Consider the following 15,063-nt stretch of genomic DNA (forward strand, 5'->3'; position numbering starts at 1 on the left):
AAGAAGGGCTTGTGGCTGGCAGATGGTTTGCACTCTGAAACAGCTACCACCAGATAGACTGGTTGACAGGTAACCTGTGAGGCTCACTGAGCTGTTGGCTTCATGCCCGTAACAGAAGTAAAAGCTCTATCGATGTATTGTCGAAGGCTTTCACGGCCGGAGAACGATGGTTGTTGGGGGTTTTCCGGGCTGTATTGCCGTGGTCTTGGCATTGTAGTTCCTGACGTTTCGCCAGCAGCTGTGGCTGGCATCTTCAGAGGTGTAGCACCAAAAGACTTTTGGTGCTACACCTCTGAAGATGCCAGCCACAGCTGCTGGCGAAACGTCAGGAACTACAATGCCAAGACCACGGCAATACAGCCCGGAAAACCCCCAACAACCAAAAGCTCTATCCTCTTCAAAAATCTCCACCGTTCACTACAGCTTCTATACTCTAATCCCAGCACCAGGCAACTACTAGGAGAGCAAGCTGACTGCAGAGAAGAGCAAGTAAATTTGTCACCACCCAGAAAAACAACAAACAGCAAAATGATAGTGGCTTTACTCCCCTTTCTCCACAGCTTGCTTGCTTTCCTCTGGACACGTTGGCAATCTCACTCTCTCACTTGAAAAGCTGTGCCTGATGCTGAGGAGGAAGTAGGAAGGCAGAGGGAAGCCTTACTCCAGATACACAAGAGTGGCCAAGGTTCAACGATGGTAGGGAGAGATAGCCCTACAGAGATACCCAGGTAATTAAAAAGGCCATAGTTATATTAATGGATATGTGGGTTTGGTGGGGAGGTGCATAGGGCATATAGCAGTCGTAACTCTTTTGGCTGATGGTAAACTGTGAACATGACTCTCTGCAAGATGCAGAGAACACCAATGCACTAGGCCTATTAAAAGCTGATGGGCATAGTACCTTATATCTAGCTTAAATGGAGCTACAGCTAAAAGCCACAACTTTTTAAAGTTAAAATTTTTAATGTGTTTTGGTACTTCTGAAGTATCATCTCTCACATCACTTGAAATGTAAATTATAGCAATTCATGTAGTATACTTCTCCTATGAGAAGCATACTCCCATGAGGGTGTCACCACACCCTCTTACAGGTTGCATTAAAGAAAACACTCTTCTATTGTATAAACTGGATGCCACCCAGCAATGATACGCTGATATAATCATATAATACCTGTATCACCAAAAAGTCTAGATATAGAACACTACCTGGCACATTCCTTTCTTGCAGCATATCATCTCATCAAATGTAATGTCACCATTCTAGATGATTTCAAATAGCTTCCCATCCTTTTAATTATTAAAGTGGTACCAGTTATGATATGTCACTGGTGTACCCCTGTGAAGTTTTCTGTAAGTAATTACTTACTGCCCCCCATGAAAAAAACCCTTAAGCAGACAATTTAGGCATTCATTCTCCCTCCCATTTAATGTTTCTTCTTGATCTGTGCAACTGCATCATTTTTAAAAAGTAACACTATTTTACAATTGCCTACTCATAGAACTAAAACACAAGAAAGTATCAAAAAAAATTCTGCTTTGTGGCACCAGATACATTCCTAAACATATACAAGCGTATGGAAAAAATACTGGGTGGAGGAGTAAAAATGCATTTCAGATGTGACACACTCACAGGCTACACCCAAAATTGCAGAACGTTGAAATGCAGCTGTAAAGCCTCCACCTTGCATAGTTACCATCAGATTTAGAAATGTGATAAGTTCATTAAACCTGCCTTTTACACATGCACAACAACAGGAGAGGCTCAAAAGCACTGTGAATGATATATGTGAATTCACTCATTGTAATAAAGTCTTATTGAAAGTTATAGAACTTGCTATTTTTTGACTAGCTTGCTCCACTACTTGCAGGGAGACATCAAACTAACTTTAACTAAGCCAAAGCAACCTATCACTTGTAGGGCGCAATGGCTGTAGCTCTCATTGATGGAGAAGTTAGTGGGTATTCACTTAAATATAAATAGTTTAAGAATCTGTTCCAAAGAGTGACATAAAAAGAGGTTTTGTATAACAGCATGCTCAACATACCTATATCAACAATGGAAGTGCAATAAACCCCAGAAACTATATGGCACATCAACTGTGATCTTATTCCAACATTGTATTACAACATATTAGATACTCTGGACTGTGCAAATGTCAGAGAATAAATTAAATCCCCACCCAGTTTGTGTAATGGAACCACTTTGTCTAATGCTGGAACTGGTCATCATGGTTTCTATTCTACTATGCTAGATACACCACCCCATGCTGTTCTGTAAGCTCAATATGCTGGGTCTACATGCGACTACTTGAGTTATCTCCACTGTGGTTGCTAAATCCTATCCTCAACACTCATTTTCACAAACATGAATGGCTTTGGCACTTTTCAATTACATATTTCTATCCAGGACCTTTCAAAGCTCTGAGGAATGTGAATTAACTTCATGAGAAACATGATTTAATCTAATTTATTATACTTTGGAACAGTTAGCTGTTAAAAGCTTCAAACTTTTCCGCAGTCAAGATGGATGTGTTACCTCGGAATATGTTCTTATTACAAACAATTCCAATTATTAGAGACATTAAGCAATTCGAAAAGTAGCAAAGGACTATTTCTAATTTTGTATGGGCAGGCAAGAAACCGCGAGTAAAAATGAAAGTTTTGTGCGATGCCAAGGAAAGAGGTGGACTGCAATTGCCGAATATTAGACTATACTATGAAGCGATTTGTTTGGTTTGGCTTAAAGATTGGATGTCATTGGAGAACTGTAAGCTATTAACTTTGGAAGGTTATAAAAAACTGTTTGGGTGGCATGCCTACTTGTGGCAAGATAAATTGAAAGCTGATTCTATGTTTCTACATCATTATGTGAGAAGGAGTCTCTTCACAATCTGGAAAAAATATAAAAGTTACCTGGGTGAAGGCGGTACCATATGCATCTATCGACCCGAGAGTTATTTACAATAGAGATCAATGTCTGTCCTATAAAGATTCTCATACAGGAACAAAATATGTTAAGAATCAAAACAGAAGAAGAGTTAGGTTCATGTTATGGATGGTTTCAATATAGGCAGATAAAGGACTTATATAACTCGGATCGTTCAAAAAGTGGAATTAAATGGAAAGATTCGGAATTGGAAGAAGCTATATTGCAAGAAAGTAAGAAGAAAATCTCAAAAATTTATAAAATTCTTTTGAAGTGGCACACAGAGGATGAAACTGTTAAAGTCCAGATGGTGAAGTGGGCTATAAATTGTCAAAGAGACATAACAATGGAGTCATGGGAGTATTTGTGGAAAAATACAATGAAGACTTCAACTTGTACCAGTATTAAAGAAAATGTTTTTAAGATGATATATAGGTGGTATTTGACGCCAAAAAAAATAGCTTATGGAAATGCTAAAATGTCTGATAAATGTTGGAAATGTAAAAGTCATGAAGGATCACTGTATATGTGGTGAACTTGTGAGGTAGCTAGGCAGTACTGGGGAGATATTTTAGAAACGATAAATGAGATTTTGCAGACTTCAATAATAAAGAACCCAGAATTCCTGCTACTGAACTTAAATATGGAGGATGTTTCTATACAACATAGAACATTGCTATTTTACATGACAACAGCGGCAAGAATACTGTATGCGCAGAAATGGAAAGTGCAAGAAATACCATCTATTGGAGATTGGATACAAAAGTTGCTGTACATGGTGGAAATGGACAAAATGACAAGAAGGCTGAGAGACCAGAATGCTGAAGAATTTTTTAAGGATTGGGGTAGATTGAAGGAGTATTTGGAAAAAAAGTGGGACGTGAAGGGGAAACTGTGGCAATTTGAAAGTTATTAGGGGAATTTAGTGGGGACAGTAATCTTTACCACTTAAAGAAAAGTTTTAATTATTGTAAAGTTTAAATTTTAAATAGATTTGAGGTTAATGGAAATTATTTAGTTTATTAATGTAATAAGAGTTAATTATATAGAGAGAGAATAGAAAAATAAGTTATAGAATAAGATATGGGTTGGAAAACTGTGGGAAGTCATTAGAAAAGGGAAAGGGTGGGGGAAATTGATATCTAGGTTTTATAATTGAAATAATGTTTGTAAATGTGTACTCACCTAATATTTCTTTAAAAAAAAAAGCTTCAAACTTTTCTAACTGCTTTAGTCAAGTATAAGTAATCAGAAGGTATTCCAACGTCTTTCTTCCAATTTAGCAATTCAACAAAGCAACTGAAGTATTTTCAAAATACTCGGAATCAGTATCCAGGTGCCGGGAAAAAAATTAAGCTCATCTACTGTGCCTGCTACAAGATACAGAGACAATGACAACTAGACATTTTCTTGTCTTAACACCATTTTCACCTTTTTAAGGAGTTAGTTCTACTTATTTAGTGTATGTGAAGTTATTTTAAAACCCAGTGTGGCAACACTACCGTTTCATAAACCCTTCCAGGGTTCTCTCTTCGCAACTCCTCCCCCTCTTCTTAAAGACAGCATAAATTAGCTTGGTTCCAAGATAAAATGTACTTTTTCTGCAATAAAAATCTGTAAGCTGCACGATTTAATACTGAAAGTATTTTTAAAGGAAACAAAGTATTTACCTTATCATTAAAATGGATGTCTTCCTAATATAGGCACTCAAGTGACATTTAATCAAAACTATAATCACCACAATGCAGAAACCAAAAAAAAACTTGAATATGTTAAAAGTGTAGACGATACAGCTGACAGGTTACAAATAATGTCCTGAAACATATAAGCAAAAGCTAGTTTGTAACTTCCAGAGAGTTAGACCCAACCCTCTTTGGCAACAAAGCACATAAAAGCAGACCAGCTCTCTCTACCACCACCACCCAGCCCCCCAAAGCAGGTACACATGAGAATAATCTTTTGGGAAGCGTATTGGTTCCAAGGGCAATCTGCTAGCAGTAGTCAGGGTGTGGTACGGCCACACTTACTCAGAAGACAGAGAACTCATTCCTCTTTCAGCACAACTGGCAAGCAAAATAATCCCCAATTCTTTATATGTTAAGTTTCATATATAGATTATCTACTTTAAAATATCCAAATTTACGTTGCTGGAATCTGTTACCATTTCAGTAACTTTCTAAAAATATGCCATTAATGCCCCAAAGCATCAATGCAGCCAGTTCCAATGTATTAAATACCCATGAAATTGTATTCACATTTTACTGCCTAAGAATGCTGAAAACAATGCCTTCAGATTAAGACCTTTTAAAACACAACCACTAGTTTCCACAGTGTACTCTTATTCAGTGACTTAAAACAGACAAATTTTGAGATTACATTAAGTGGCAGTAACCATGGGGCTTTTACTTATACAAGTATACACAAGTCTTCACATGAACAAAGCTGAAGCAAATGGAGACCGCCATAACTATTCAGCAGATCAAGACATCAGCAGATGAGCTAAAAATTTTATTCCATCAGTGATTCTAAAATTCTATACACAAGTCTAGCTACAGTAGTGTGTGTGTGTTTATTAAGATATGTCACAAAAGAATTCCTGCACCTGGTAGTTGTCAAGAACTGATGCAGCTGTTGATAGACAGCTGTTCAGTTCTCCTAGACATACAGAAGAACACTCAGATCAGCTGGAAGGAAATGATACCACTCTATACACACTTGTAAACTTCTCACACTAACCACAGCAAGCCTGTGAGCATCATTCATAATTAAGTTAATAGGGTCTTTAAGTTTTGAATGAATTCTTATTATTAAATATAGCTTATGTAAAACCTGGATGCTTGTTCTGGATCAGTGAGGTAGTAGGTAAGAATAACCTCACACAAAAATTCACACCTCTCCAAAGTTGGTATGTCCCGTCTCCTTGGCATGTTCTCTGGCTTCCACTTGCCCTGTTAATCCTTTCTGACATACCATACATCTCAGTGTAAACCGGTTTACATCAGTGAACTGCCTCTTTCTTCTGGCTTCATCTGCTAACTCCAAAGCCTGTGCAAGGACAATGTCATCCGATGCTGAAAAAATTGTCTGGGGAGGAATGTCTGAATTAGGGATTTTGCGCTCAAGTGGATCATAGTGAATACCATCATAAATTAGAAGGACCCGTTTAGCATAGCCAGCATCTTCCCCAAAGCGATCAATTCTGACTGTCTGAGTGTCCACTACACAAATTTCACATTGATAGAACTTAGACAAAATAGAAACCTCAATTGCACCTCCCCATGTATCGTCTCTTCTGATCCATTCACAGTATTCTTGGTTAGTCTTTCCTAGTACTGCCTCACTATATGATTCTGGATCACTTGCTACAATCTGGGCTATAAGATTTCTCATCTCTGGGGCACATGCTGGGTCATAAACACCACCTTCTACCACATAGAATATGCTGGTGAAGAGGCATGAGTTATCTGCTGGAACAACTCTCCGGGCAAGCACAGGAACAGTGTCCCTGACTGAATTAAGTGCAGTCCGTTTTGTAACTATGGAAGACTCAGTCCTGGAGTTGCTGGCATCTTCTTCAACTATCAGAGTATCACCTGTCAAGAAAAATACAAGAAAAGTTGAAAGGCAGTTCAGAGCAGTGGTTAAACATAACTAGCTGAAATCTAGATTTGTAAGGATTACAAAATAATTGTGAAACATTTTGTTTGAGCAGTCAGGCAAACTATGATTAAAATGCTAATGGATATGTAGATGAGATTTAGAGTTGACTGATTAGTGTAAGATACTAATGGGTATAAACAAGAGATAAAATGTCCACAGTTCTAGAAATATCCACATTTTAAATAGACATCTCTACATTTTTTCTGAACCAATAAGCAAATATATTTATGAATTTTAAAATCCAGCACGGACATTTATTCAAACAAGTTTATGTTGGCAGTCATCCTTGCTTGGGCAAAAACAGAGACAATATATAGAATTTATTTTCATTTTAAGAACATGACATTCACTAATTTAATAAAAAGGTCTTTAAAATTTCTCAAAGAACTATACTCACATTATCTCCACCCCTCCCCTGAGAACTGTACAACTTAATTAAAGGGTGGTAACAAAAACCCTGCCAAACTTCAATTTTAGCCAATTACTGAGCAATAAAATACTTGAATCATTATTTTAATGATTCCTTTCCTAATAAAGGATATATGTTAATATTTATATTGCTGTGCTCTTATAAAAATTTGCAAAAAAAATCATCCAGCACCAGTAAATGAGCATATGCCAGTTTTATGGGTTAGGAGGGCTACTTCTCCAATAGCATTTGGGGTAGTGCTATTACATCCCATGTTTGTGCATGGTATTTTATTTACTTTTTAAAATTTTATTTTATTTACTTTCCTTACAGGCCAAATTTCTTGATGAAATTCAATTAAAAATACACATAAAGCATAAAACATCTAGTTAACAGTGTAATAGGATTAGGATTAGAAAATGATACAAACAACAAACTGCCTACAACAGGATCAACTGCCATCAGACAAGTTACTGGTCTGTTTGGTCAAGTTACACATCTTTTCACTCTTAAAGAAAACCCAACAAGTCGCAGGAAAAAATGCATTAACTTATTCTGAAGGATGTACAATGTAGCCCTTTCATTTATCATTTATAATATATAATTTATAATATATAATTTAAATTGACAAAAAACTTACTTATGTTATTTACAGCCTGTCTTTCTCACTGATACTCAAGGCAGATTATACAGTGTGAGTCAGTACAGTCAATTTCAAAGATGTTTCAATAAACAAAGCAGTAAGGTATTTAAACGCAAATATGTAACGATTTAAAACTAGTACTCAAAAGAGAGTTGAAGAAATGCTGAAATAGAGTATAGGCGATTCTAAGATTTGACATATTACACAGAAACTATTCAGCAGAATCAAACGAACAGCAACAGACAGTATGTGGTAGTAAAATCTATAGTCCCTGTCCCATCCCTTATGTATCTCTCTGAAATCACTTCATCCTCTAATCATAGGCTATTTAAAGTAGTTACAAACTGGAGAGGGGGGGAGCTCTGAAGAGGATCTTGGGGCACAAGATTTAAAAACAATACTGCCCCCCTATCGCTCGGCACAGCAGAGGCAACTCAGTGCCCATCCAAACAGAGCTACCCACCGAGACCCATTAACCCAACAGATTTAGACGGGCGTGACTATGCTGAGGATGGCACTATCGCTCCCCGTAACAGATGCCACCCTTCTTTCCGTTTAAAGCAACCGCCTACTTGAGTCTCGAGTGTTCAACTAGAGAAAGACGACCGCTCAAAATGTTGTTTTTCGGGTCATTCCCAACCCCGCCTCCGTCTCGGAGCGAAAGAGACGTATGTCATGAGGGGATAATCCTCAGTTCCAGAGCGCAGCAACGGAGCCGCCTGGGCCACGCAGCCCGGCTGAGCCTGAGGTGGTTCCCCACCCACCGCGAGGCAGACAAAATCCAGACCAGTCCCTCTTCATACCCGAATGAATACCAAGCTCTCCAAGGCGCCGCTCCCCGTCGCTGAGGTCGATGCCCCGCGGGGGGAAGCCGAGCAGCAGCCGCTGGGCCTGGACTGGCACCCCGGTGAGAGCGGCCAGCGCTGCCTGGAGCTCGCGCAAGCAGGAATGCGCCGAGAGTCCGGGCAGCGGGTAGGAGCCACTCCGGGCCTTGCAGCGCAGCCGCAACATCCTGCCGCCCGCCCGTCGATCGAGACTTCTCCCGGCGGCGGCTGCCGGGCTTCAGACCCCCGCAGCAAAATGGCCGCAGCTACATGCAACCCAGCAACCCTCGCGTCCCTGCTTTCCGAGCTTCCTATTGGCCGCTTCGTCCGAAACAGTGAAGCGTGCTCCTCCGAAACATCCAATCAAATTAGGGGGTGGTTCCCAAACATCCGCCTCGACCCCATTTAGACCGAAGAAATGCAGTGTAAATTCTCGGTGACTTCTGACGCCATTTTTCCTCCCCTTGGCGTAGTAAGATGCTCACCGGAAAACTATGGAGGAATCTCATGACTCTGGGGTAGCTGTGATTGTACCGGGGCAGCTCCTGACTCTCAGAAAAGACATAAGTTCGTTCGTATCCCAACTCAGAACTTACTTTGCTTGGAAAACTGAAGCTTTAACAATAGGGTTGCCAGCTCCAAGTTGGGAAATTCCTGGAGATCTGGGGGTGAAACCTGGAGAAACGCGGAGAAAGTGGGGTTTGGGGACGGAAAAAACCTTGACACGGCATAATTCCATAGAGTCCATCCCCCAAAGTAGCCATTTTCTCCAGGTGAACTGATCTCCGTGACCTAGAGACCAGTTGTAATTCCGGGAGATCTCCCGCCACTACTGGAGGCTGGCAACCCTATTTAACAATAACAAGGTTGTCTTCCCAATACCAACACAGGCTGTAGGGAGGGGACAGTGGCTGAGCCTGGTTTACCGCAGTCCTGCTTTATGCGTCATGCCACGATTCCCACATTACAGACGGGGAAGAAAGGGTCACCGCCCATCTATATTCCTGTTTCTTTGGGTCGCGTTTAAATGACGAAAAGCAGTAAGAACGGTCGCCTTCTCCATCTTTTTAAATTATAAAAAGATGCGTAATCCCAAAGCAAGATCCGGGCACAATAGCACCTTAAAGACCTAGGCACTCTTACATTCTTCTAAATGCACTGACTTCATTGGGTTTACAGAGAAGCATTTCGGATTACACACTATGAGATGCACTACAAAGAATGACAAGGCTGTCATTCGTTTTAGTACATCTCCATAACCATGCTCGCAATTTCTCCTTAAAGAAGACTCGAGGCAGCACACCAATCACAACGCCAAAGAACTCCTTCAAAGCAATAGGTCCTGCAATAACTACCAGTTCAAGACTAATAGATTTGTCAAGCACCAACACTATCTATTTTCGCATTTCTAAAAGTACAGTTCCTGACACACTGGCCAATCCGGTTGCTATTTCTCATTATTATTATTTTTGTAATTTTCATTGCTCAATTATGAATTTGCATCATGGATTCTCAGGGAATGCGATTATTTTGATTTTTCAGCAAGGTCTCTCTCCATATACACATATATGTATGAATTATATTCCGGGTTACATGCCTTTAAGGCATGACGACGGAAGGAGTCGACGTGCTAGGGGACTCATTAACCATAGAACGAAATTAAAACTTAATTACACACCTGACAATATGCACAATATGAATCACATTTACTGTCTATATTTTGCAATACAGAATAATCACTGCCTTGAACAGGAAGCACTGACAACAAAGCCAGCTGACATGCAAGAATAAGGATAGTAGACCGATTAAACACGCTTAATTATATCACCTTTGCCTTTTTAAACGCCGCTCTTCGTTTCGAGGGAGACAAAAACTCTCATCAAGAGGGAGGGATGGGGCAGGCACGGCTTCCTATTTAGCAGGTATTTGGTTTTCACAGCATGGAGAGGTCTCATGTCAACCGCCTGCGCAAATCCCACCTCGCAAAGCCAAAGAGACCGCCAGTCGCAAATATTCACATGGAGCCCCATTCACTTACGTTCCAATGTATTACACGACTTATAGCGAGAGCCCGAACCCAAGCGGAAGGCAGCCGAGACGCGTTCCCGCTCCCTTTACGCCCCCGTCGTTACGCTCGTGCGGGACGTGAACCCCTGAGTTGGCCCTCTGACGTCTCCCTCTACCCTCCCACTAGTCCCCAGTTGGTAATCGGAGCGGTGGGGGGGGGGGCGAGGTAGAGCAGACGTGTGTGGCAGGCGAGGCATGGGCTGGCTCGGCAGTGGGCGCCACGCAAATGCATTGCGCTTCCCTTCACTGCGCCCGCCCTGGGAATGTTATTAGGCCCCGCATGTGTATATCTGTTGCCTTTCCAACCCAGACTGTTTCTCCTGTACTATTGCCACAGAACCGATGCTTTCTGCGTACCGGGTCTTCCCGGCATGCATAACATATGCGCAGGAGCATGCGTGCCTCCTTGCGTGTGCCCCGCTAGGTGGCTGCGGGGATCCTATCCCCGCCAGCTGCGTCCTTGGGAAAGACGCTTGCACAAGTGCGTACGATGTGCTTTTGCGTTCGGCTCACAGTACCTGCAGTTCCTCCTTTCTGCCCCTCTGCGCGTCTCTTAAGGTCACATCGCCTGCGCGTGTACCCGCTGCCCGGTTTGTCCTTTGCACCGCCTTTACATCTCGACATCTCGTGAGAACAGCCTTTCTCTTGCCACTCCGCGCCTGAGAGGTGGTACCTGGGCACCTGCTCGGCTGCTCTGCAGTGTCGTCACTCCCCTGGCTGGAAGGGCTCCTTCGTGGCAGGTATTTCCACCTGAGGGTTGCTGGATCGGCTCCGGTCCAAAGCGAAGGGTTTGCTGCCCCCGTCGCGGGGCTTGCTGAACTTTGGACGTGGGTGTGTTGAGATAGGAAAGAGAAAGGTCTTTTTCTGAGCTGGTAAAAATGTTTGGAGCCCTGGGATGCTGCACCGATACTGCATTTTCAGTAGGCTCCTACGGAAAATGCCTTCTCTCTCCCTTCGGCTCACTGGTATGCGAGGGATTAGGGGCTGGCCACCATAATTCCTTCCATCCTAGAAGCGCCTCAGCAATTAAAAAGGTGTGTAAATAGTTGAGAAGAATAATGATGATTAATTAAGGGTCTCCAGGATTCCTCCACTAGCTGTTTCCTGGTTACAAGGGGGAGGGGGGAAACTTCTTTCCCTTCTTTCTGGCTTTTGCTCATATTTTGCAAATGATATTACCAGTTTTTCTAATGACCTTGACTAGCAACTTTTGTGTCGTTTCCGTTTCTCTCCCCCACTTCCCCAGTCCCTGCTGCAGAGAACGTCACAGGCGGATTGCTGGGCACATCATTTCGTATCTGAGCATTTCATAACCCTCCTCTTTGTTCTACAGTTCTCTAGAAGGAGCCTGGCGATCTCAAAGAGAGGAAACGTGTGTGTGCCTTGCAGCGATGTCAGGGGAGGCAGGTCCAGTCCCAGAGCAGGTATACGGTAACAGTTGCAGCAGTCAGGAAAACAAGTCTTCAAATCTACGAGAGAAAAAGTGCTGTGAGTATTTGTGGTGATTTATTGAGTAAATGTTTCATGGTAAGAAAAATTTCTGCTTGGCACATATATAAATGCAGAGGCTAGACAGTGAAGTGAATTTTAGATCACACTTCAAAACATAGGCTTGGTTTGATCCCACTGTACAGCTATTGATTCCTTGAGACTACAATAAGGAATATATGGGAACTTCCCTCCAGTACTTTGTAAACCAAACTGGTATAGCTTTTGCTGTGTATGAAATCTACATAAAACCGTTGCCCAGCCCATGTGTAGGAAGATTGGCCTGTGCCCTAGTCATCTCCTACTGGCTGTAAGTCCCAGCCCTGCTTATCCACCAGCTTGGTTTGCAGCTTTGTTCCTGCAGAGTAGTTTACATGTATTTGTTTTTGCGAGGCTTAGCGTGTCTTTTTATCAGGCCGTCTTTTAGATTCCACTACTCAGGTTCAACAGACATCAGCTTGTTCAATGGAGTGAGCAGAACCCGCCTTTCAAGAATGAAGGCCAGACAAGACCTCGGCCTTTCTAAAAAATGAAAAACAGCTATGAGAGATTAGTGTCCTAATTTAAGTTGGAGAAACCAGTGTATGGATGCAGGTTAGAGGGTGTTAATCCTTTCCCCTCTAGCCACTTTCCATCCTTCATCCATTGTAGATTGGCTATGGCACAGATCTATTTAATTTTGTATTTGTGGTCTGTCTAGACTAAAATCTGATCTACTGATTTTTCTTTACTGTCAGAAAAAGCCAGTTCTAAAATTAATCTTTCTCTGCACAGGCAGACCTTGTGTTTATTCGCATGTCCACTTAAAATGTGTCTACTTATTTTTTTACTGGTCATGTTGAATTTCTTCTGCGCAAGCCATACAGAAAATAATGCAAGCTGCCTAAGAGCATAGTTTCTTCTTATGCAATTTCCATTCATTTTATGGCAACTTGAATATAAGGACAGGTTCATGGTGGATTGTACTCATTTTTATATTGCAGTCTGCAACATTTAGTTTTGGAAAAATATTTGTTCAGCAAGTGATTGCAATTGAGATTTGAGATGAGAATGTATCCTCTCAAATTAGTAAAATTATTATGTTTTAGAGCTCCTTCTGTTTCTGAGAGATTCCTATGAAAAATGCACCATGTCATTAGAGAAGTAACTGAATGGGTCACAATAGTCAGGTTTTTATTATATCTGTCTAAGATGGATCTGATGATATTATATTTCTAAATGTTGGCATTGTGCACTTTAATCCTGATTCCATTATAGTAATTAAGAGTTTTGTTAATTGATTGCAATAGAATCATAATATCTTAGAAAATTATCTCCAGGTTCTACTGTAACATGTACTTTTGGCGTTTTTGTCCTGGTTACAGTTGATGTAAACCAAGGGCAGCTATCTATCAGGAATCACAAATTATTTCCTTTAGGAAAAATCATATATCTAATTCTTACCATCAAAATATTAAATATTAGCCTAATGGAGCCAGCCAAGGATAGGGTGGAGTGTTTTGCAAATGAGGAAAGTTCCCAGATTTTCTCGCTCTCGCTCTCGCTCTCGCTCTCTCTCACACACTCTCTCTCTCTCTCTCACAAACACACACACACTTAAAACTTTTTTAAATGGGCAAAACAAATTCCTTCAGTCTTTGTTCAAACACAAACATAACAAGTTTTAAAAAATGATGTCTCTTGAGAATCCGACTAAACATTTCTCCCATTAGCAAATTCTGTAGAATGCTGTATTGAGAGGGCCTTGAAGATGTTTTATGGGGTTACCTAGCAGCCCAAGAAACTGGGAGGTAGAAGAGGGGGGTGGGAACACAGGTGAAAAGGGGAGGGAAGAAGACTTGGGAAGAAAACAGGCAGTTGTGGGAGGAGGAGAGATAGGTGAGGGAAGGAAGAGCTGGAACAAATGGGGAGGAAGCAGAGGAAAGCAGGCACAACATGGGAGGAGGGAGACTAGCAGTCATGGTGGAGGTGGGATTTCCCATTTCCTGCTTGTAACAGTCCATTTCTCAATGAACAATATTAAATCCTGTATCACCTTTCATTTTTATGTGTGCAGTTCCCATTCATTTCATTGGGATTTGGGAATAAATGTAATAAAATTTCTCATGTTTGACAAAAATCTAAGTCCAATTCAGTATTTTTGGTTCTCATGCAGCATGTTCGGAAAGGAAGCTTGGCTCCTTCTGTGTTATGTGGACAAAGAACATTTGTCTTTGACATTTTTCTCTTAACCTTGAAAAGCACCCTGGTTAATCAGGAAATATTTTTAATTCTGAGCAAAATACTCAGTTTGATGCATGTAGTCATAGGCTATTTTTTACTTGGGTAGCCTATTCCATTAACAAAGCACCTTCCATGGATCACTGATTGATTATAGGAAATATATGCAATATCCTTGTGCACAGCAAATGTCTGGCAGAGAAGGTAGATAGACAGTATTTTGGCCCGCATTGTTTTCTTCTTCTGCCTTGTCACAAAAATTTCTGATTTTGCCTGTGCTTTCTCTACAGCATGGGCTTCCTATATGACCAACTCTCCCACTCTGATTGTAATGATTGGCCTTCCTGCAAGAGGCAAAACCTACGTGTCTAAGAAATTAACTCGCTACCTCAACTGGATTGGAGTGCCTACAAAAGGTTTGGGCATGGCTTGTTAAAATCTATTGGTTTGAACAATAAAAATGATTGTGTGCATAGTTTCGAGGGATGGGAAAGGGTACATATGTGTGTGTGACAAATCTATATAGAAGCTCAGGTTAATCCATTGCTGATTGATTGGTTATGATTAGAAGCTGACTTTTCTCCCAGAGAGAAGTCTGTAATCATCCAGAAGCATGGTGTTACAACATTCTGTGGTTCAGCCTATCATTTCCCTTTGGAAATTAGAAATAACATAATGTACCTCATTTTTAGGCTTATGAAACTCAGAGAATTTAGAGGCATTTTTTATGAGAAGTGCTATTTGTGTTCAAAACCTTCATGAATAAGCTGAGCCCGTCATTTTATATGTCTTAGTACCTTCTCCTTTGCCTCTCCTTCAGGAAAAG

The 15,063-nt window shown here is 41.1% G+C and overlaps 2 protein-coding genes across 3 annotated transcripts in view; one reads left to right on the plus strand and one right to left on the minus strand.

The window, feature by feature from the left end:
* Positions 1–346: 346 nt before the first annotated feature.
* On the minus strand, positions 347–11,263 carry YOD1 (YOD1 deubiquitinase). 2 transcript variants are annotated; one of them, XM_054981550.1, is made up of 2 exons: positions 11,048–11,263; positions 347–6,519 (listed from the first exon to the last, which is right to left on the minus strand). In XM_054981550.1, the coding sequence occupies exons 1-2, from the start codon at positions 11,151–11,153 to the stop codon at positions 5,813–5,815; spliced, it is 813 nt and encodes a 270-aa protein (XP_054837525.1). In that variant the 5' UTR covers positions 11,154–11,263; the 3' UTR covers positions 347–5,812. The 2 variants fall into 2 exon arrangements, with proteins under 2 accessions (XP_054837525.1, XP_054837524.1); XM_054981549.1 differs by lacking the exon at positions 11,048–11,263 and adding an exon at positions 8,442–8,710.
* A 535-nt stretch (positions 11,264–11,798) lies between these two features.
* The window catches only part of PFKFB2 (6-phosphofructo-2-kinase/fructose-2,6-biphosphatase 2), a 59,370-nt gene continuing 56,105 nt past the window's right edge, over positions 11,799–15,063 (plus strand). The window contains exons 1-2 of the mRNA XM_054979922.1: positions 11,799–12,017; positions 14,528–14,653. Of these exons, the coding sequence (XP_054835897.1) occupies positions 11,921–12,017; positions 14,528–14,653 (223 nt within the window). The 5' untranslated portion in view covers positions 11,799–11,920. The remainder of the gene's footprint in view (positions 12,018–14,527; positions 14,654–15,063) is intronic.

Source organism: Eublepharis macularius, chromosome 5, assembly GCF_028583425.1.
Source record: "Eublepharis macularius isolate TG4126 chromosome 5, MPM_Emac_v1.0, whole genome shotgun sequence".
Taxonomy (NCBI): domain Eukaryota; kingdom Metazoa; phylum Chordata; class Lepidosauria; order Squamata; family Eublepharidae; genus Eublepharis; species Eublepharis macularius.